General features: G+C 41.3%; 1 protein-coding gene across 7 annotated transcripts in view; it reads right to left on the bottom strand.

Annotated features, from left to right (window-relative positions):
* The window catches only part of CAMSAP2 (calmodulin regulated spectrin associated protein family member 2), a 171,284-nt gene that overhangs the window by 47,046 nt on the left and 100,143 nt on the right, over positions 1–24,095 (bottom strand). For 5 of the 7 annotated variants that reach the window (XM_073356781.1, XM_073356785.1, XM_073356786.1 and 2 more), the window contains exons 5-7: positions 17,623–17,655; positions 13,632–13,773; positions 11,928–12,067 (exon numbers count right to left, since the gene is read on the bottom strand). In XM_073356781.1, the coding sequence (XP_073212882.1) occupies positions 11,928–12,067; positions 13,632–13,773; positions 17,623–17,655 (315 nt within the window). The remainder of the gene's footprint in view (positions 1–11,927; positions 12,068–13,631; positions 13,774–17,622; positions 17,656–24,095) is intronic. The other 2 variants (XM_073356783.1, XM_073356784.1) reach the window with 1 other exon arrangement.

Below are 24,095 nucleotides of genomic sequence, written 5' to 3'. Positions count from 1 at the left end.
CAGATTTAGGCCGGATCTACACTAAAAAGTTAGGTCAAGCCAGCTATGTTGCTCAGGACTATGCAAAATCCACACACCTGAGCAACATAGTGAAGATGAACTAACCTCTGGTGTAGACAGTGTGAAATCATGCAAGAATTCTTGCATCAACCTTGCTTATGCCTCTTGGGGAAGTGGATTAACTACAGCAACAGAATAACCCCTCCTGTCGCTGTAGTGAGTGTCTACATGGAAGTGCTACAGTGACGCAGCTTCAGCACAGCAGCGGTTCTGCTGTTGCGTTTTAAGTGTACATAAAGCCTTACTCACTGGAATCTTGTTGATCAGACCTGCCCTGAATCTCCTGTTAAACTGTGAAGCCTCAGACTGTAACAGGATGGGTTGGAAAGGTGGATATATTTAATCACAACAGAGCACAGGAAGTCAGAGTAGAGTACTTTGCTTCCTTTCAAGGGCTGCACTAGAAACTCCATGTCCATCCTGGAGGCTCAACTGTGATTTGTGCCACTGCTTTCCCCTAAAATGCACTTTCTGTTGGCAGCTTGGTTCTTTTTGTTACTTATGGCACAAATATCAGAGATTAACTGATTTCTGATAAGATAATATCACTACCTGCTGTGCAGTCTTATCCACTTGACGAGTTGCAACAGCTAGGCCATACACATCGAGGCCAGGAAATATAGTGAACCTTCTGCCCAACCTTCTGCCCTTTCACAAAGAAAGGTGTAAGCATGTTAGAAATCCTAATTTACTGCATTAATGATCGCTACTAAGCCCAAGGAGTGAAGTTCAACAAGTACAAGGAAATTATTTGCTGCTTCTGCAACTGATGGATGATGAAATCGGGAGGAAGCAGACTGCTGGATTGCATTAAGTCCTCTGAAGATATGTACTGTGACAGGGCAAGGCCAGATGGCTACAGAAAAGTAGTGGGAGATAGATATATTAGCTCCAGGCTAAACAAATCCCTGGTACCAGGTTAAGTGAAATGGAAGCTGCTTCAGGTCAATTAAGACACCTGGGGCCAATTAAGAACTTTCCAGAAGGCAGGGAGAATGCTAGGTTGATTGGGACACCTGAAGCCAATCAGGGGATAGCTGAAACTAGTTAAAAGCCTCCCAGTCAGTCAGATGGGTGTGCATGTCAGGAGCTGTGAGAGGAAGTTGTGCTGTTGGAGAGGCCGAGTAGTACACACCATATCAGGCACAAGGAAAGAGGCCCTGAGGTAAGGGTGAAGTGGAGCTTGAGGAAGTGAGGACTGCTGTGGGGGAAGTAGCCCAGGGAATTGTACATGTCATGTTTCTAAAAGGTCAGCTACCATAGCTGATACTATTAGGGTCCCTGGGCTGGAGCCCAGAGTAGAGGGTGGGCCCGGGCTCCCCCTCACCTTTGCCCCCTGATTAATCACTGAGACTGGGAGACAACAGAGACTATGCAAGGAAGGATAACTTCTCCTCACCTCCCTTGCTGGCTTATGATGAAAATGGCTCAGTAGACTGTGACTCTTGTCTCTAGAGAAAGAAGGGTTACGTGGAGGGTCACAGTGAGCCTTTGAGGCTAGCGAAATCTGCCAGGAAACGTGGGACCGACGGAGGCGAGGACAGAGCTTTGTCACAGTACATTACATATATTAATGGTATACTTCACCTGTTAGCAAATTTTAAAATAACTATTCTAAAATGTATTATAATGAAGCATTTAATCCTGCCCTTAACATATATAATTTGTTTTTAAATCACTTTGCTTCTTATACAGAAAAGGGATCAAAACTACAAGCTAAAAGATAATCAATTTACGATAGTTTCCCTGAAGTACAAAGAAACCACACTGCATTTTATAAGCTAGAGGCAGAAATACATCAGCCTGGTGATCTGCAGGCTCTGTATACTACAGAAATGATGCAAACCATCCTCCTGCTGGCAAGTGGCAGTGCATTACTCAAAGCTCTAGCAGAAAGGAAACAGCATATTCCATTATACCCTTCTAGTCAAAGAGATACAATAAGGAAAACAAGCTGTATGAGCAGGACAGGGGCTAGGATACATTGATAAAATCAGAGCAAAAAGCTGCAAAAGTAGGCTATTATTTTAAATTTATACATTAATTTATACTATCATGTGGCAGTTAAATTTAAAAACTACTTTTTTCCACGAAAATTCTCTTTGGAAGAGTCAGCAAATAGAAAATAATTGTATAGGTTTGCATCACACACTGATATCATTCCTAGTCAGTTTCTAGAATGAGAAAACAATTTTCTGTACTATATAGCATTTTAATATGTTGTGCAATATTTAAGGTTTCTGCTCACAACATGAGCTTTTTCAAAGGGGTTCGTCAAGGGAGCATATATTCTTATTAGAAGTTACTCCCAATGGATGTCCTGGGAAACTTGGAAAGCCCTCGTCTTAACTGTGGATTTATTTTTAAATCAGATGTCTTTTCCACACATGCAGAACAGAGCCTACAGCACCAGCTAGTGTTTCCCTGCCAAGGCTTAGGAGGAAAACTTGGCAGCTTTTCTGTGTAGCATTTACATCTAAATAGGTATTTGTGCCACAAGAAGCTCGTGAAAGCATGGCCACAATGAGCTTTTTCAATTTACAAATGTCCTAAACCTATGAAAGACCTAAATCCACTCTAAACAAATTATTCAGAAGCAGGAAAATTACTTAGTCTGTAGCATTTTTAAAGTGTACAATATAAGAAATTAATTTATAAAGAAAATATTTATATTCAAATACTTGTTCTCAAAGCATTATATTGGATACTTATTTGAATAATTACACACTATGCACCTACTGTACAAAAATAGCATTACTCATTGTCATGGATTAGCTTAGCACAGCAATAAGGAGTCATGGATTCCATATATTCCAGATAGCCAGGGCTGGGGGAAAGAGATCAAAATATGGAAGAAGTTCAACTCAAGATGGGATGAGCAGAAATTTGACGTGGTGGGCAAGCCTGTTGTCCACATCCTTTTGTCTGCTCCCACAACACAAGCAAATAGATATTCTAAGCGATAAGAGATAACAGTATAACAAGCATGTCGATAGGGAGTAGTCTGTGATGTGGAAATTTGAAAATGCCAAAAGCTGACTCAAGCAGATGAAACTGGCTGCCTCGAGCAGCAACTGATGAAGTTTCAGTATGTGAAGTAACAGAATAATCAGCAAGAGATGACCATACTTATACATTAGGGGACTGATTCTGCAGCTCTTACTGACACAGGCAGTCTCATTAAAGTCAGTGTGACTACCCATATAAGTAAGGTTCCAGCAGAACAATATGCAGGCTTCCAGCCTTTTTGACTCAGCTTGAGAAACTGCTAGAGATCATAAGAACAGCAGTGAAGATGACCCAGTTGTTCAGAAAACTGATTACATCCCATCTGCAACGGCTATGCTGATGCCACAAAAAGAACATTTAATTCTTTGAAGACATTCAAAGGAGAATCTTAAGCAAAAAAGGGAAATATTTTAAATAGAGTCTTTAAAAAAAGAACAAAACACAAAAAGGAGAGTTACATTTAGGGAAGAAACCATTTCAGCAGTTGTCTCCAATTCTCTACATTGACCTTAAAGAAGACACCTGACTAGGAAAATGAGGCACATTTTTTTCTCTTACTCTTGTCTCTTGAGAAGAGGAGAGTTCATTGTAAGAAAGCAGAGGTACCAAAGGAGTACCAAAAGCTCTGCTCAGTCTGTGAGATACCTCACTATGTTCAAAGGATAAGCCTGAAAATATCTATTATAGAATCACACTGGTCACACTATCATTACAATCACAATAGAACATAAGTCTCTGTTTTAAGCATATAACTTTCTGGAAAAAGACAGGTTTTGCCCTGATATGCGTTTTCATTTTATAACTTGAAGAAAATCTGTTCAGCTATTTTAATCACCCAAGCACAGGGAAAATGTTTTACAGTCACAGAAAATATTGCTGAGATACTTTTTGGCACTTGTAAACTAAAGAACAGTTTCATATTAAAAGTTCGAACTTGGGATTTATGTAGTCCTGCAAGAATTAGTGTTTTGCCAAGTTAAGAAGAAGCTGTTAAGAAATAAATCTATAAAATGAATAAAAACAGTACTCTGTATGCACATATCTATTTTCCTTAGTGCAATGGTTTAGCTAAATCAGTGTAGTTAGTCCAGTGCAATCCCCTGTATTGATATTCTAAGGGCAGAGAGAGGTGGTAGCTATGTAGCTCTCCCGTCAACATTGTGCTGTCTACGTGGGGGGGCTAAGGTTGGTATAACGATGTTGCTCAGGGGTGTGGATTTTTCACACCCCTGAGCCACATAGTTATACCAAACTAAGTGTGTAGTGGTGACCTGGCCTGAGGCTACTATGTCAGCGTAGCTATGCCGGCATAAAGCTGTAGAGTAGATGCAGCCTACCTGACAAAAGGTGTTTTTCTGTTGGCGTATGAACACCATCCTCCTAAGCAAAGTTAGCTATGTCGACAGAAGCACATTTCCGTTGACACAACTGGGTACACCAGGGAAAAGGTCAGGATAGCTATTTAGGTCAGGGTGTTGTTTTTTTCACATCTCAGACTGACACAGCTATGTCAACCTAACTTTTAAGTGTAGACCAAGTCTTATTTTGATTTAAGAGTAGCTTATTTCGATTTAGCTTAAATCTGTTTTTAATTTTCTTAGCCCTGGCCTACACTACGAGTTTAGGTCGAATTTAGCAGCGTTAGATAGATTTCACCCTGCACCCGTCCACACAACAAAGCCATTTTTGTCGACTTAATGGGCTCTTAAAATCAATTTCTGTACTCCTCTCTGACGAGGGAATTAGTGCTGAAATTGACATCGCCGGGTCGAATTTGGGGTAGTGTGCATGTAATTTGACGGTATTGGCCTCCAGGAGCTATCCCAGAGTGCTCCATTGTGACCGCTCTGGACAGCACTCTCAACTCGGATGCACTGGCCAGGTAGACAGAAAAAGCCCCGCAAACTTTGGAATTTCATTTCCTGTTTGGCCAGCAGGGCACGCTGATCAGCAGAGGTGACCGTGGAGATCTCATCAGCAGAGGTGACCATGGAGTCCCAGAATCGCAAAAGAGCTCCAGCATGGACCGAACGGGAGGTACTGGATCTGATTGTTATTGAATCTGTGCTTTGAAAAAAATCTCCAAGGGCATAAAGGACAGAGGCTATAACAGGGACCCACAACAGTGCCGCGTGAAACGTAAAGAGCTCAGGCAAGCCTATCAAAAAACCCAAGAGGCAAACGCCCTCTCGGGTCAGAGCCCCAGACATGCCACTTCTATGAGGAGCTGCATGCAATTCTAGGGGGTGCCCTACAACTACCTCACACCTGTACGTGGACTCCTGCAAGGGAGTCTCACGCAACAGGGATGAGGATTTTGGGGACGAGGAAGATGATGAGGAGGGGGAGGTTGAAGATAGCGCACACCAGGCAAGCAGAGAAACTGTTCTCCCTGACAGCCAGGAATTGTTTATCACCATGATCCAATACTCTCCCAACCCGGGCTCCGGACCTGGAAGGCAGAGAAGGCACCTCTGGTGAGCATACCTTTTTAAATATAATACACAGTTTAAAAGCAAGCGTGTTTAATGATTAATTTGCCCTGAAGACTGGGGATGCATTCGCGGCCAATACAGCCACTGGAAAAGTCTGTTAACGTGTCTGGGGATGGAGCGGAAATCCTCCAGGGACATCTCAGTGAAGCTCTCCTGGAAGTACTCCCAAAGCCTTTGCAAAAGGTTTCTGGGGAGGGCAGTCTTATTGAATCCTCCAAGGTAGGACACTTTACTACGCCAGGCCAGTAGCACGTAGTCTAGAATCATTGCATAAGAAAGCATGGCAGCGTGTGGTCCCAGTGTTTGCTGGCATTCAAGCAACATCCATCCTTTATCTCTCTGTGTTATCCTCAGGAGAGTGATATTGTTCATGGTCACCTGGTTAAAATAGGGTAATTTTATTAAGGGGACATTCAGAGGTGGCCATTCCTACTGAGCTGTTCGCCTGTGGCTGAAAACAAATCATCCCCGCTATTAGCCATGTGGTGGTGGTGGGGGGGTGATGCGATCATTCCAGAGAACTGGGTGGTGGGGGGGCTTAGTTGGGTTTGTGCTGCACGTTAACCCGAAAACATCAGCCCCTCCTTTTAAATGGCCAATGTGTCTTTTTCAATTTTACTCTCCCCTTTTTTCCCTCCCGCAGCTGCAAATGTTTCAACGCTGCCACTAGCATCTCCATCCCAGAGGCTAGCACAGATAAGAAAGCGAAAAAAAACGCACTCGTGATTAAATGTTCTCTGAGCTCATGCAGTCCTCCCGCACTGAAAGAGCCCAGCAGAATGCATGGAGGCAGACAATGTCAGAGTCCAGGAAAGCACAAAATGAACACAAGGACAGGAGGGATGCGTGAGAGGACAGAAGGCTGGAGCAATAGGAGAGGTGGCAGCAGCGTGATGAGGACGAGGCAGGATGCAATGCTGAGGCTACTGGAAGATCAAACTGATATGCTCCGGTGTATGCCTGAGGTGGAGAAAAGGCACAGACCGCCACTGCAGCCCCTGTGTAACCAACTGCCCTCCTCCCCAAGTTCCATAGCCTCCTCACCCAGACACCCAAGAACGCGTGGGGGAAGGGGGTTGGGGGCTCCGGGCACCCAACCACTCCACCCCAGAGGACTGCCCAAGCAACAGAAGGCTGGCATTCAGTAAGTTTTGAAGGGCAGTGTGGCCTTGTCCTTCCCTCCTCCCCCACCCAATCCATTGCTTCCCTCCTACTCCACCCCTCCCCAAGCTACCTTGGCAGTTATCCCCCTATTTGTGTGATGAATTAATAAAGAATGCATGAATTTGAAACAACAATGACTTTATTGCCTCTGCAAGCGGTGATCGAAGGGGGGAGGGGAGGGCGGTTGGCTTACAGGGAAGTAGAGTGAACCAAGGGGGCGGGTTTTCATTGAGGAGAAACAAACAGAACTGTCACACCGTAGCCTGATCAGCCATGAAACTGGTTTTCAAAGTTTCTCTGATGCGCAGCGCGCCCTGCTGTGCTCTTCTAATCGCCCTGGTGTCTGGCTGCGTGTGATCAGAGGCCAGGTGATTTGCCTCAACTTCCCATCCTGCCATAAACTTCTCCCCCTTACTCTCACAAATATTGTGTAGCACACAGCAAGCAGTAATAACAATGGGAATATTGGTTTCACTGAGGTCTAACCGAGTCAGTAAACTGCACCAGCGTGCTTTTAAACGTCCAAATGCACATTCTACCACCATTCTGCACTTGCTCAGCCTATAGTTGAACAGCTCCTGACTACTGTCCAGGGTGACTGTGTATGGCTTCATGAGCCATGGCGTTAAGGGGTAGGCTGGGTCCCCAAGGATAACTATAGGCATTTCAACATCCCCAACGGTTATTTTCTGGTCTGGAAAGTAAGTCCCTTGCTGCAGCTGTTCATACAGACCAGAGTTCCTGAAAATGTGAGCATCATGTACCTTTCCCGGCCATCCCATGTTGATGTTGGTGAAACATCTCTTGTGATCCACCAGTGCTTGCAGCACCATTGAAAAGTACCCCTTGCAGTTTATGTACTGGCTGCCTTGGTGCTCCGGTCCCAAGATAGATGGAACGCATATCCCTATCGCCCCACCACAGTTAGGGAATCCCATTGCAGCAAAGCCAACCACTATAATCTGCACATTTCCCAGAGTCACTACCCTTGATAGCAGAACATCAGTGATTGCATTGGTGACTTGGATCACAGTAGATTTGCCCACTCCAAATTGATTCCTGACTGACTGATAGCTGTGTGGTGTTGCAAGCTTCCAGAGGGGTATTGCCACTTACTTGTGTACTGTGAGGGCTGCTCTCATCTTGGTATTCTTGCGCTTCAGGGCAGGGGAAAGCAAGTGACAAAGTTCCATGAAAGTGCCCTTACGCATGCGAAAGTTTCGCAGCCACTGAGAATCATCCCAGACCTGCAACACTATGCGGTCCCACCAGTCTGTGCTGGTTTTCTGGGCCCAGAATTGGTGTTCCATGGCATTAGCCTGCCCCATTGCTACCAGGATGGCCAAATTGCCAAAGCCCGTGCTTTGAAAGAAGTCTGTGTCCATGTTCATGTCCTCATCACTCTAGTTACCACGCTGCCGTTGCCTCCTCGCCTGCTTTTGCAGGTTCTGGTTCTGCATATACTGCATGATAATGCGTGAGGTGTTTACAAAGCTCATAACTGCCGCGGTGATCTGAGCAGGCTCCATGCTTGCCATGGTATGGCATCTGCAGGAGAGCAGAGTTGCAGGGGAAGTGGTGGTTGGATGACCAATTTTGCAGACCTACTGCACCGTCTGCTGCCAGGACACAACAGCTGAGCGGGTTGCACGCTTGCCATGGTATGATGAGACAAGAGCAGCCAAGCACAGTTGCAGCAGAAGCGGCAGATGATGACGGTCATATAGAGGACCTATGAGACGACCAGGAGAGCAGAGTGGCAGTGGAAGCAGTCGTTCTATGAGGATGGTTTGCAGTCCTACTGCACCGTCTGCTGAAAGCAGTATGGCACCCGCAAGAAAAAAGGCACAAAATGATTGTCTGCTGTTGCTTTCACGGAGGGAGGGGCGACTGACGACATGTACCCAAAACCACCCACGACAATGTTTTTGCCCCATCAGGCATTTGGAGCTCAACCCAGGATTCCAATGAGCGGTGGAGACTGCAGGAACTGTGGGATAGCTACCTAAAGTGCAACGCTCCGAAAGTCGACACTAGCCTCGGTACTGTGGACGCACTCTGCCGACTTAATGCGCTTAGTGGGGACACACACAATTGCCTGTATAAAATCGTTTTCTAAAAAATCAACTTCTATAAATTTGACCTAATTTCGTAGTGTAGACATACCCTTAGTTAAACTGAAATAAGCCTGGGTTTAAACCAAAATAAGAGTGTCCACACAGCCTTTTGCACTGGCTTAACTGAAAAGGTTTAAAATCACACCTTAAGTTAAACTGGTGTAATGCTGTATGTAAACAAGCCCTTAGTGACTAAGGCAGGGGTGGGCAAACTTTTTGGCCCGAGGGCCACATCGGGGTTGCGAAACTGTATGGAGGGCCAGGTAGGGAAGGCTGTGCCTCTCCAAAACAGCCTGGCCCCCGCCCTATCCGCCCCCTCCCACTTCCTGCCCCCTGACTGCCCCCATCAAAACCACCAACCCATCCAACCCCCCCTGCTCCGTGTCCCCTGACCGCCCCCTCCTAGGACCCCTGCCCCTAACCACCCCCTAGGATCCTACCTCCTATCCTACCCTCCCTGCTCCCTGCCCCCTGACTGCCCTGTCCCCTGTCCACACCCCTGCCCCCTGACAGCCCCCCCCGGACTCCCACGCCAATCCAACTGCCGCTGCTCCCTGTCCCCTGACCACCACCCCCAAAATCCTCAATCCATCCAACCCCCCTGCTCCATGTCCCCTGACCACCCCCTCCTGGGACCCCCCGCCCCAACTGCCCCCTGGGACCCCACCCCCTATCCAACCGCCCCCTGCTCCCTGTCCTGACTTCCCCCCCGGGACCCCTTGCCCCTTATCCAACCCCTGCCCCCTTACCACGCTGCACAGAGCAGCAGGAGCTCGCAGCCCCGCCAGACCCAGCCCGCACTGCCAGGCAGAAGCAGTGGGCCAGAGTGCTGGGGGCGTGGGGACAGCGGGGGAGGGGCTGGGGGCTAGCCTCCTCAGCCGGGAGCTCAGGGGCCAGGCAGGACAGTCCTGCGGGTCAGATGTGGCCCACGGGCCGTAGTTTGCCCACCTCTGGACTAAGGCCTGGTCCAGTCACAGATTTTGTGCTAGTATAACTATGTTGACTAGGGATGTGATGTTTTAGCATTACAGTTATGTCAGTACGACTCCTAGTGTGAACACAGGTATATTGGTACAAAGGTGCTTTATAGCTGTATAGTTTATTCCCTTTCCTCTAATGGAACAAGCCAAACCTATTAAAAGCATATTTATGCCAATATCAGTGCATCCACAATTGGGGCCATGGGGAAGGCACTGCCTCACGTTAACTACAATGTGTGTGTGTGCAGATGAGGCCTGAAGTAGACAGCAACAGCTCAAATCTGGAAGATGCTAAGTGCTCCTGTGAACTGCTAAACATCTTCATCTGGGTGAAGTCAGTGGGCGTTGAAGGTTCTCAACAATTAGCAGAAATGAGCCCTAAATGCAGTTATTGGGCCGGTTTTGTTCAATATCTTCATTAATGATCTGGAGGATGGTGTGGATTGCACCCTCAGAAAGTTTGCAGATGACACTAAACTGGGAGGAGAGGTAGATACGCTGGAGGGTAGGGATAGGATACAGAGGGACCTAGACAAATTAGAGGATTGGGCCAAAAGAAATCTGATGAGGTTCAACAAGGACAAGTGCAGAGTCCTGCACTTAGGACGGAAGAATCCCATGCACTGCTACAGACTAGGGACCAAATGACTAGGCAGCAGTTCTGCAGAAAAGGACCTGGGGTTACAGTGGATGAGAATATGGATATGGGTCAACAGTGTGCCGTTGTTGCCAAGAAGGCCAATGGCATTTTGTGATGTATAAATAGGGGCATTGCCAGCAGATCGAGGGACGTGATCGTTCCCCTCTATTCGACATTGGTGAGGCCTCATCTGGAGTACTGTGTCTAGTTTTGGGCCACACACTACAAGAAGGATGTGGAAAAATTGGAAAACGTCCAGTGGAGGGCAACAAAAATGATTAGGGGACTGGAACACATGACTTATGAGGAGAGGCTAAGGGAACTGGGATTGTTTAGTCTGCGGAAGAGAAGAATGAGGGGAGATTTGATAGCTGCTTTCAACTACCTGAAAGGGGGTTCCAAAGAGGATGGATCTAGACTGTTCTCAGTGATAGCAGATGACAAAACGAGGAGTAATGGTCTCAAGTTGCAGTGGGGGAGGTTTAGGTTGGATATTAGGAAAAACTTTTTCACTAGGAGGGTGGTGAAACACTGGAATGCGTTACCTAGGGAGGTGGTGGAATCTCCTTCCTTAGAAGTTTTAAGGTCAGGCTTGACAAAGACCTGGCTGGGATGATTTAGTTGGAGATTGGTCCTGCTTTGAGCAGGGGGTTGGACTAGATGACCTCCTGAGGTCCCTTCCAACCCTGATATTCTATGATTCAGATGACAACACACACAGTAATTGCACTAATACATAGAATTCTGTATACCTGTGAAAAGACTCAAACACTTATTTGAATCTCATAGCATATGTTATAATGAACATACATACTGTGAAATTCAGTACAGTTTTCGGTTTTAAGGTAAGGAAATGAAATGCACACAACTACATATTATATGCATAAGTGTTATATTTAACTTTAATTAATTCAGGAAATTCAAAGTTATGGTTTGCAGAGCAACCATAGCGTATCAAATAAATATAGCACATACACATGTAAAACACAGAATTTAACACTGTATATATTTTATATTTCTGTACAGATGGACAAGGGTAGATGAGTTAGTTATTCTAGAAACTATAACTTTAAATTACACTATGGTTTGAAAAACTTAGGAAGTCACAGCCATCATAACTCTCAATTACATTTTTAAAGAAATATTGCAGATTGTGTGTTTTTAATTAAGAGAGAACAAAGTTATGACAGTCTGCCCAAAAACTAAAGTTTTACGTGTTCTCCTTTTAAAAATATATTTACATTTCAAGTTTAATAATAACCATCAAAAATGAGGTGATAAGTGCAGCTCAAACATGCATTTTATATTCACATTATAATTTAATCACTGTGTTCCAACAAATGCAGTATCCTTTTTCGCTGAACCATATAGCAATAGACCTAAAAGCAGTTAAAATAGCATTACTAAAGCAGATCAGAAGAAATCACATGTTCAAAAAAAACACTTTTTTTTTTTTTTTTACCTTTACTGAAGCAGCAGCATAGAGCATATCTTCAAGAGCGAAATGGCAACACTGGTTCAAATATTCCTGACAAAATTCTTGGATGAGCTGTAGATTATATAGGCTATCAGCTAATGACATGGTCTCTTTCAAACAAATATCTAAAATGAAAGCGGAAACGGAAAAGGTTAGGCATAGCTACAGATCTGAAAATAAAAGCCTTACATATAATAAGTGCCAAGCATTTTGGAGGCAGATTAAAAAATGAAAATATTTTCTCAAAAGGAATTTTTTAAAAATCCAGTTTTGAATTAGATTTTAATTTCAGAATCTTGAGTTATGTCATCTTACATTTTATTCCATTGCATTTTTATAGGTTTGTTTTTATTCTATCAAAGTAGATTAACATCTTGAATACTTTCTAAAACACACTATGATTGGGCTTTTTTTGTAAATGGTAATTATAAATTATGATTTTTAATGACCCTTGATGAAAATAAATTATAATCTAACTCTTGACCCATTTATTATTTTGAGACCATCACAAACATTACTGTATAACTTAAATATATTTCACTGATTACAGTATCCCTCTTGCAACTAGGTTTTAAATGCTCAGATACTAGTAGTAAGTGAAATGGAATTGATCTTGTGCTTCACATATGAACATTCAAATCTAGTAAGTGTCAAGAATAATACTGTTAGATAGAGTAAGCCTCAATAAAAACGTTATATTTTTAATGTTTTCCATGGTTCTCACAGTAGTACCTGATCACCTCTGACTTTATTTTAGAGACAAAAGGGGAAACTTTACATGCATATTTTAAAAAAGTAAATGGGATATTACGGTGAGGAGATCCAAACAATAAAACTGGTGATATTAAGCTAGGGATTCAAGGATAACATGATCCCTGTCTTGCTTCACTGTTCTGAAAAACAGAGAGTGGAGGAATCTGTGGGAAAGCATACATGAGATTCCAACTCCAGGCCTATTCTGAATTCTGAAATTCTGAATCTCTGTCTGTTCTCAAACAGTAAGAGGGCAAGGTGTTAGCACTGGAAGCAAAGATCCAAGGAGTCAACATCCATGGCAGCCCTGGTTTCAACCCTTCTCTGATCAGACACACTAGACAGTAACAGCACATGCCTGGATTTGACACTTACATAACTTGAAAGCCAACTTTTTTCATCTCATAAGCCCAAGAGCAACTGGAATTTTGCTTTCTTAAATCTGGGGGCCTGTGCTACTGGAGGCATTCTGTGGAATAGTTTTGCATAGGGATTTCACACTTCATATCTGAGCAACCCTGAGATCCATGTGCATGATCCCAACAAGGCTGAAGCTTTCATGGGGAGAACAGAAGGCCAGAGAATGACCAAGGAAGGCTGGATGCCAAGACACTTTAGTCACTGAAGGATGTGCTCTCAAGAGTGAGGAATCTACCAAGACAGTTCCTTATTGAATTATCTTTACAAACTTATATTTGCTTGGTGATTTATAGATAGTAATGGTAAACATAATATTGGGAGATACCCTGGTAAGTGGTGCTCTCTCTTTAAAAAATGAAATTTTATGCAAGTGAGAGCTTTTAAGAAACTCAAATTTTACCTCTTATGTATTTATGCTATTCAATGCCACCATTTTAATGTACACTGAAGAAAAAGCCATTTAACTTGCATCACCATCTTTTGAATGGCAGAGAGTCCTCTAACATACACACTCACCCTCCAGTTTGACAATATCAGGACAGTAGAAGTGGATCAGAGCAGCTAAAGCACAACCATCTGTACCATCCTTCAGCAGATTTTCGACCAGTGGAATGCAAGGCAGCTGCTTAAGCAGTGTTTGCTCCTTCCTGTAACGAGTCTACCATGTAGAAAGAGGAGATTAAAATAGACATATGCTCAGAAACATATGTGAAAACAGATTTGTACTGTAGATTCTGTGTTCCATTAGTGAAAAGGCATTAAGTAATATCAAGTCAGTCACCATTTTGTCAGAGGTTACTTTCTGTAGATTAATATTTATGCTAAACAAATAGGCAAAATGTAAATCGATTTAAAAGGAAATAAGTCCATATGATAATATTGCAACTTTCATTCAAAACTACTGTGCTGTCAAAGTTTGATCAAATACATACAATATTCTGGTTTCAGAGTAGAAAGCCGTGTTAGTCTGTATCCGCAAAAAGAAAGGGAGTACTTGTGGCACCTTAGAGACTAACAAATTTATTTGAGCATGCAAATAAATTTGTTAGTCTCTAAGGTGCCACAAGTACTCCTTTTCTTTATACAATATTCTAATTCACTCTGAAATCAGACAATTCATTTATCACTATTAGGAGAATAACTTACAAATAGTGGCATTCAGTTTCATGAGCATTTAAAAATTACTTATTTGTCTAACATAATGGGCCAAATCCTCAGCTCGTGTAACTCTGCATTGCTCTTTGAAAGTGAGCTGAGCTAAGTCAATATGCGCCACATGAGGATCTGGGCCAATACGTGCTTCAGTTATAACAGACCTGACGCCAAATTCAAAAGTAGAGAAATCTGGATTTGATCAGCTCCATTTTCATTATTACTCTGTGTCATACAGACAACAGGGCATTTAGAAAAGGATTCATGGTCAAGATTACCAGGGTAAAAGAATTTTACAAAAGGAAAACATTTTGAAAAGAAACTTTTTTTTTGCTCTAATTTCATATTGGTCATTCTTAATGTCTCTTCTCACATCCCCTGGAGTGCCATATTGGGAGGGGAAAAAAAAAAGGACATATACGATGACGTATTTCCTAACTTGTTGATATGACTTATTGTGTAACTGACCTTTTAATTTTCAAATACTACAGAAAGTTTACAATCTGTCTTAATACCTCAGTGCTAATTATGATGCTAATTATGATGTCAAGAATATCCCTGAGCTAACTAATTTTATGTTTAAGTTATGTATATATTTAGATGGATTCAGAGGGCTCTCTTTTGAGGTTCTGAGAATTCACTCACTGTAACCCTGAAAATTATACTTTTGGTGAGAACTGGATGGGATTCCATTCAGTGCATCTCAGTGTCTCTCTTAAATTGGCCAAAATGGTGGCTTGAGAAATGTAGAACTCCCAGACTATATTACCTTGTGGAGAGACACCAGTACTGTGAACTGAAGACAAGTCTTTCTTATAGCACACCAGAATGGCCCAGATAACTTTTAACCAGTTAATATTTTAATATTTAAAGAGTAAGATTTAAAGCTTTACTTCAAGCTTGAAATATGGTGACACTATTGCATGAAGTATGTTGTATGAAGATACAAATGGCAGAAGACAGTGTCCCCTTGCTATGATAGACATCTGAAAATGCTTAACAAAATGTGTTAATCTTTCATGTATTATTAATATTTGATTTGCATATGTTAGTAACACTTTAAATTACCTATATTTAAGCAAGACATTTTTCATACTGTCAGAGCTTTTTCCTCCCCAGCCAAATTGCAATTCTTTACTCGTGACAATCTAATCTATTGTCATGGAAATCACAATACTGTCACAAATATAGAATTATGCTTTTCCTCCATGGAAATGGTTTAGAAATGAAGTGTGAGGAGAAATGTTTTACTTACATTTTATTTTATTATTCGACAACAATAGCAGAGAAGATATGGTAACACATAATATACAGATTGGCTCAAAAATCATAATTAAAAATTTCTCTCAAAAATTTAATATATGGTTTTAAGAACAGTCTCTCAATTTTGTTTAAAGAACATTTTAAAGTTGTTTTAAATATAGAGTACGATGGCTAGCTTAGCAGCATCTCACAATATGCCACCACACAATGACTTTCTGGGAGAAAGCTTCCTGTCATTTAAATGATGATTCAGGCTGCCTTAGGAACATTGTCTACAGACTTCTCTTGGGAACTACAGTATGTCAAACCTTTAAGGTAGACCTGGAAGAAGATGGTTGTTTGAGAGAGTAGAAATATCCAACTTGAGGAAAAAATAAAGTTAAAATATAGTCAAATCGACTAGGTTGCTCAAGGTATATTTTGTATCATGTTTTAATAGGAATTTACTCAGCATTTGATAAAGAAGGCAACATATGTTATGCTACTTCAAGTTACTGTATAGCCACCAGTGACTATTTTTTACTTTTAATTTGGAAGAAAATCTCTTTTAATCATTTAGAAAGTGTGATGATAAACATGGTCATAACAAAATATAACACCTCAACATGCTAGTACCATATTTATCGAAAGATTGGTACAGCACTGCTTTTAATAACTGCACTGTAAATATATATGATATTTCTAATATACTGGTGGGGAACTATCGGTAAACAAATACCTCATACAAAAACAGCAATAACAAAAGCTGTTTTATTCTGAAACAGCTCTTCACAAACTTTCTGGTTTAATGGAAATACTGTATGTCAGATTATGATGAGAAATGTACTTTATTTTCGTAGGTCTGTAATGACCATACACAGCCCACTTGTGGCTTTACTCCTCTCCCCTATGTTAGTTAGATTGTTGTCCTTTCATTCCTGAAATAAGAACATTTAAATGGTACTACATAGTCCAGAACTGAATATTCTCTTTAAATATACATAGATTGAAATGCAGAGGGGAAAAAAGACAACACTGCAGAGGAATTACTTTTATACTCAGACTCTTATGAAATTGGGTTCAATCAGCTAGGAATAGAACAGCTGTAATCGCTATTACAAATTGTTTTTTAATGCTGTTCTTTAGGCAATGGCCAAACTTCATTTACAGTAAGCAGTTGCCTAAGCTTATTTTTCTCTCTTTGCAATATATATGAACCATCTCTTATTAGTTAAAACAAAACTAGCTGAGGGCCTGCACAAGTGCTACATGTGTGATTTGATTGAAAAATCAAAAGTACATTTTTGGAAAACAGAACAAAATGCAATACAGCCTTTACTTGAACATCTACAGACTACAGTAAATCTCAAAGCAGCTCCATATCTATAGTATGGATTTACTGATGACAGAGAAAAGAGCATATTATCTTTATTGTTGAAGTGTAGCAGGGGATATGTTAATTAAACTACATACAATTTTAGTGCAAATTACAATATGTTATTAATTAAGCACAGAGTTACATTATTATGCTTTTATAATTTTAACAATAGGGGGACAGCCAATGTTTTGCTCCCCTCAATACTCATCACTAATTGAAAAGAGAGAAACTAGGATAAATGGTGTATGTGTGATACACACTTTTCAATAAGTGTCTAAAAACTTCAAGTGCCACAAAGGTTGGCTTCTGTGGATCAACTTTCTTAAGAAAGTACACAAGCAGCTCTGATTCACACTGAATAGGAGTTTGCATATGAACCAAGCAAAGAACCTTACCAGAGAGAGTACAGAGAGGGTATTTTATATACTGAGGTGAGGTAAGAGAAGACAACACGCTTCACTATAAAAAGTAAAATATCATAACCACTACAGATGCATGTCAACTGTTCTTAAAGCAACTTTTGATCCAATATCATACCTTAAATTTTAATTTTCTCCAGATTACCTTGAACGACTGGATTCTAAACTATGTGAACCCTATGGACAGCGATCTACTATACTATAATCTAATCTAGCCGAGATAAATTAAATGAATTGAGTACACCAGCATGACATGGACAAAACGATTCTCATTTTAAGCTATTAGATCAAAGGTGAAGCAGTCAGGCAAACTTACAGGAACCAGTTTCCAAAACCATTTGGTAGGAGACTTCAGAGGAAGCAGTAGAAAAAAGAAAAAACAAAAGCAAAAAAAATTTTTAAATCAGATTTTATAGTTTATCCTTACATAGCAATTTTGCTTTAAACTTCTCTCAGTTTTGTACAATAGCGTATTATAATTTCATAATAAATGCTATTGGCACTGTAACCTTCGTACAGAATAAAATGAAATTCTTTAATAGTAAAACTAATAATGGAAATGATAGTTTTCAGTCTCTGTCGATCAACAGAATAATTTTCCCATACTAAAAAGACACAGGTTTTTAAATCACTATTATTTTATTTGATGTCCTCACATATCTAATTGCACCCAGGATATGCAATCAATTTTGCCAACTGAGGAATTCATCTGAGACTATGATCAAAATGAAGTGACTCAGAACATAGAATATGCAAGCAAGCAAAAAAGGTAACGCAATGTATAATAACAGGTCTAAACATGCTTGTAATATTACAAATTCCAATGAGGTTTATAAAAGTTAATTCCAATGCCAGTCAGTAATGTTTCATACAAGTTTAAAAATATTTTGTAAATACAGTCCTATGACAATCTTCAGAAAAATGAAGGGTGCGGGCAATCATGTATTTACAAATACAAGTCACATTAGCATCAGCTACATGATGGGCAATGACCTGAATGTACAACCTAGTTTTCATGTGTGTAGTTTTCTTTCAGTTACTTCTAGGGAAGGGGTGAAAAAATCAGAATTGGTGGATTTAATCATAATCAAATAGTCTATAAAATATATATGATAAAAAAGAGAGACCAAATGATTAGATTTGCAAAGAATCAGAGAAACTCATTCTAAATGCTTAATCCCAAACTCATTAAAAAAAACCAATTGAAATTATTTCATTAAGTTCAAAGGGTTTTAGATTAGTCTTTAATTGTGCTTATAGGTTTCAGAAAAATATTTATTACAAAAAACCAGTTACCTACCTGTACTGTAACTATTTTTTTGAGATGTGGGTGCAGATGTGTATTCCACTCAGATGCGTGAGCACCCAGTGTATCAACACTGGAAACTTTTCCTAATAGTACCGGCAGGGAGGGCGCTTATGCCCTCTGGCCCTTAACCCCTTCCCTGGCTATTTAAGGGCAGTGCTGCCCCAAACTCTCTCAGTTCCTTTGCTCCAAATGTCAAGACAAGACACTCCGATGCAGAGGGGCTGGAGGTTGGGTTGTGGAATACATGTCTCCACCCGCATCTAGAAGGACAACAGTTACAGTACAAGTAAAAAGAAAAGGAGTACTTGTGGCACCTTAGAGACTAACCAATTTATTTGAGCATAAGCTTTCGTGAGCTACAGCTCACTTCATCGGATGCATAATGTGGAAAGTGTAGAAGATCTTTTTATACACACAAAGCATGAAAAAATACCTCCCCTCACCCCACTCTCCTGCTGGTAATAGCTTATCTATTATCTTATCTATCAGTACAAGTAATAATTTTTCCATTGAGTGGTTATAGATGGGTATTCCATTCAGTTAATTCACAAGCAGTACTTTAAGGTGGTGGGACATGGAGTCTACTTCAACAACTGCAAAACTGCCTTTCCAAAGTTTGCATGTGACCTAGACACAGTGCTAACAGCATAGTGCTTGATAAAAATATATAAAGAAGATTGGGCAGCAGCCCTGCCAATGTCCAATATCAACATGATAGATACAGCTAGATTCTCACTGGAACGTATGAAGGAAGACTATGCTAGGCTGGGGAAGATGCTTAAGGAAATCGAGACTCAGGTGATCTTTAGTGGGATTATGCCTGTTCCTAGAGAAGGGCAACAAAGGTGTGACAAGATTATGACTATCAACAGATGGCTTAGGCAGTGGTGCTATAAGGAGGGCTTTGGGATGTATGGCCACTGGGAGGCATTCATGGAAAGAGGACAGTTCTCTCGGGATGGACTTCATCTGAGTAGGAAAGGAAATAGACTTCTAGGATGGAGGCTAGCACAACGGATTAAGAGAGCTTTAAACTAGGGATTTGGGGAAGATGGTTGGGAGATGTCCAGGTAATCTCCACGCCGGATTTTAGCATTGAGAGGGAAGAAAACACAGTAAGAAAGGATACAGCCGTGGGTAGGAGAATGTATATAAGGACGAAGGGCAGTGTGGATACCAGTCTAATAGGTTATACTGGCTGTAGAATGACCGTGCCAAAAAGGGTACAGAATGTGAGCGAGGCCAAACTGCAAAAATTAAGATGTTTGTACACCAGTGTGAGGAGCCGAGGTAACAAAATGGAGGAACTAGAGCTACTGGTGCAGGAAGTGAAACCAGATATAATAGGGATAACAGAAAGATGGTGGAATAGTCGTCATGACTGAACTACGGGTATTGAAGGGTATGTGCTGTTTAGGAGAGACAGAAATAAAGGTAAAGGTGGAGGAGTAGCACTGTATATCAATGATGTGGTAGAATGTAAAGAAATAAGAAGCGATGGAATAGATAAGACAGAGTCCATCCGGGCAAAAATTACACTGGGGAAGAAAACTACTAGAGCCTCCCCTGGGATAGTGCTTGGGGTGTGCTATAGACCGCCGGGATCTAATTTGGATATGGATAGAGCCCTCTTTAATGTTTTTAATGAAGTAAATACTAATGGAAACTGCATGATCATGGGAGACTTTAATTTCCCAGATATAGACTGGAGGACTAGTGCTAGTAATAATAATAAGGCTCAGATTTTCCTAGATGTGACAGCTGATGGATTCCTTCATCAAGTAGTTGCTGAACTGACTAGAGGGGATGCCATTTTAGATTTGGTTTTAGTGAGTAGTGAGGACCTCATAGAAGAAATGGTTGTAGGGGACAATCTTGGTTCAAGTGATCATGAGCTAATTCAGTTCAAACTGAACGGAAGGATTAACAAAAATAAATCTGCAACAAGGGTTTTTGATTTCAAAAGGGCTGACTTTCAAAAATTATGGAAATCAGTTAGGGAAGTGGATTGGACTGAAGAATTTATGGATCTAAAGGCAGAGGAGGCCTGGGATTACTTTAAATCAAAGCTGCAGAAGCTATCGGAAGCCTGCATCCCAAGAAAGGGGAAAAAATTCATAGGCAGGAGTTGTAGACCAAGCTGGATGAGCAAGCATCTCAGAGAGGTGATTAAGAAAAAGCAGAAAGCATACAGGGAGTGGAAGATGTGAGGGATCAGCAAGGAAAGCTACTTTATTGAGGTCAGAACATGTAGGGATAAAGTAAGACAGGCTAAAAGTCAAGTAGAGTTGGACCTTGCAAAGGGAATTAAAACCAATAGTAAAAGGTTCTATAGCCACATAAATAAGAAGAAAACAAAAAAAAGAAGAAGTGGGACCGCTAAACACTGAGGATGGAGTGGAGGTCAAGGATAATCTAGGCATGGCCCAATATCTAAACAAATACTATGCTTCAGTCTTTAATAAGGCTAAAGAGGATCTTAGGGATAATGGTAGCATGACAAATGGGAATGAGGATATGGAGGAAGATATTACCATATCTGAGGTAGAAGCAAAACTCAAACAGCTTAATGGGACTAAATCGGGGGGCCCAGATAATCTTCATCAAAGAACATTAAAGCAATTGGCACATGAAATTGCAAGCCCATTAGCAAGAATTTTTAATGAGTCTGTAAACTCAGGGGTTCTACCATATGATTGGAGAATTGCTAACATAGTTCCTATTTTTAAGAAGGAAAAAAAGTGATCCAGGTAACTACAAGCCTGTTAGTTTGACATCTGTAGTATGCAAGGTCTTGGGAAAAATTTTTGAAGGAGAAAGTAGTTAAGGACATTGAAGTCAATGGTAAATGGGACAAAATACAACATGGTTTTACAAAAGGTAGATCGTGCCAAACCAACCTGATCTCCTTCTTTGAGAAAGTAACAGATTTTTTAGACAAAGGAAACACAATGGATCTAATTTACTTAGATTTCAGTAAGGCATTTGGTACAGTGCCACATGGGGAATTATTAGTTAAATTGGAAAAGTTGGGGATCAATATGAAAATTAAAAGGTGGAAAAGGAATTGGTTAACAGGGAGACTACAGTGGGTCCTATTGAAAGGTGAACTGTCAGGCTGGAGGGAGGTTATCAGTGGAGTTCCTCAGGGACCAATTTTGGGACCAATCTTATTTAATCTTTTTATTACTGACCTTGGCACAAAAAGTGGGAGTGTGCTAATAAAGTCTGCGGATGATACAAAGCTGGGAGGTATTGCCAATTTAGAGAGAGACCGGGATATCATACAGGAAGATTTGGATGACCCTGTAAACTGGAGTAATAGTAATAGGATGAAATTTAATAGTGAGAAGTGTAAGGTTATGCATTTAGGGATTAATAACAAGAATTTTAGTTATAAGCTAGGGACGCATCAATTAGAAGTAACGGAGGAGGAAAAGGACCTTGGAGTATTGGTTGATCATAGGATGACTATGAGCCGCCAATGTGATATGGCCGTGAAAAAAGCTAATGCGGTCTTGGGATGCATTAGGAGAGGTATTTCCAGTAGAGATAAGAAGGTTTTAGTACCATTATACAAGGCACTGGTGAGACCTCACCTGGAATACTGTGTGCAGTTCTGGTCTCCCATGTTTAAGAAGGATGAATTCAAACTGGAACAGATACAGAGAAGGGCTACTAGGATGATCCGAGGAATGGAAAACCTGTCTTATGAAAGGAGACTCAAGAAGCTTGGCTTGTTTAGCCAAACCAAAAGAAGGAGATATGATTGCTCTCTATAAATATATCAGAGAGATAAATACCAGAGAGGGAGAGGAATTATTGAAGCTCAATACCAATGTGGACACAAGAACAAATGGATATAAACTGGTCATTGGGAAGTTTAGACTTGAAATTAGACGAAGGTTTCTAACCATCAGAGGAGTGAAGTTTTGGAATAGCCTTCCAACGGAAGCAGTGGGGGTAAAAGACCTATCTGTCTTTAAGATTAGACTCGATACATTTATGGTGGAGATGGTATGATGGGATAACATGATTTTGGCAATTAATTGATCTTTAAATATTCATGGTAAATAGGCCCAGTGGCCTGTGATGGGAGTTAGATGGGGTGGGATCTGAGTTACTACAAAGAATTCTTTCCTGGGTATCTGGCTGGTGAATCTTGCCCATATGCTCAGAGTTTAGCTGATTGCCATATTGGGGGTCAGGAAGGAATTTTCCTCCAGGGCAGATTGGAAGAGGCCCTGGAAGTTTTTCGCCTTCCTCTGTAGCATGGGGCACGGGGTCACTTGCTGGAGGATTCTCTGCTCCTTGAAGTCTTTAAACCATGATTTGAGGACTTCAATAGCTCAGACATAGGTGAGAAGTTTTTCGCAGGAGTGGGTGGGTGAGATTCTGTGACCTGCGTTGTGCAGGAGGTCGGACTAGATGATCATAATGGTCCCTTCTGACCTTAATATCTATCAATCTATGAATCTAAAACAGCAATTAAGAATGCTATCGATCTTGGTTGTGCCCTCATCAAATAAGTCCATAATCTCTGAGGAAGCATGGTCTGAGGAACAGCTACTTTATATGCTATTGTAATGCAGGAAGTTATCCACCTGGAAATCTGCCTAGAGTCTGCCTGACCCTTCCTTTGATCTGCATAGGAGATAAAAAATGAGGTGATGAATGAAAAAGTGTAGTCCTCTCTAGGTAAAATGCCAAGCATTGTCTCACATCCAATGAATGAAGTTGCTGTTCATATGTATTTGAGTGTGGTTTAGGAAAGAATAGCAAAAATATTACTTGGTTAAGGTGAAATTGGGAAACCACTTCCAACAAAAATTTTGAATGTGGCCATAGGGCCACTTTGTCTTTGAAAAACTGCATATGTCATTATGGCCTGCAGTTCACTTTCTTCTTGCTGTAACATCTGCAAGGAGAGTAAGGTTGTCTTCTGGCACAGGGGGACAGAGAACAGGTTGCTAGGGACTCAAGTGAAGGCCCGATAAGAGCAGTTAACACAGTACACAGTATTAAGGTCTCACAAGGGAACCGGCTCTTTCACTGGTGGGTGGAGACTAATGACTCCTCCTAGAAATCTTGCTACCATGATATTAGAGAAAATTGACTTCATTTGGATCAAAGGATGAAATGCCAAGATCACCTGTTACTGGACTGTAAAGGAGCTGAGAGACAGATCAGAGGACTGAAGGTGTAGCAGATACTTCAAAATGTTCCAAATGCAGGTTAGCCTTGGTCGAATCCCCGGGCTAGCAATCACATCAAAAGCCACTTCCACTTGGTTGAATAGGTAGCTCTTGTGGACAGTTTTCTATTATTGAGTAGCACTTGCTTAACACCACTTGTGATTCTGGGAGAAATTCCTGCTGAGATGATTGGAGTAGTGATTCTGGACCCCAAGTAAATGAGCGGCTTTCCTTGATGCAGAACTGCCAAAATTTATTGCATCCTAAGCTCATAATACATTGCGG

This window comes from Lepidochelys kempii, chromosome 8, assembly GCF_965140265.1.
Source record: "Lepidochelys kempii isolate rLepKem1 chromosome 8, rLepKem1.hap2, whole genome shotgun sequence".
NCBI lineage: Eukaryota > Metazoa > Chordata > Testudines > Cheloniidae > Lepidochelys > Lepidochelys kempii.
The sequence above is the reverse complement of the archived record's forward strand: the minus strand, read 5'-3'. Positions and strand labels throughout refer to the sequence as shown.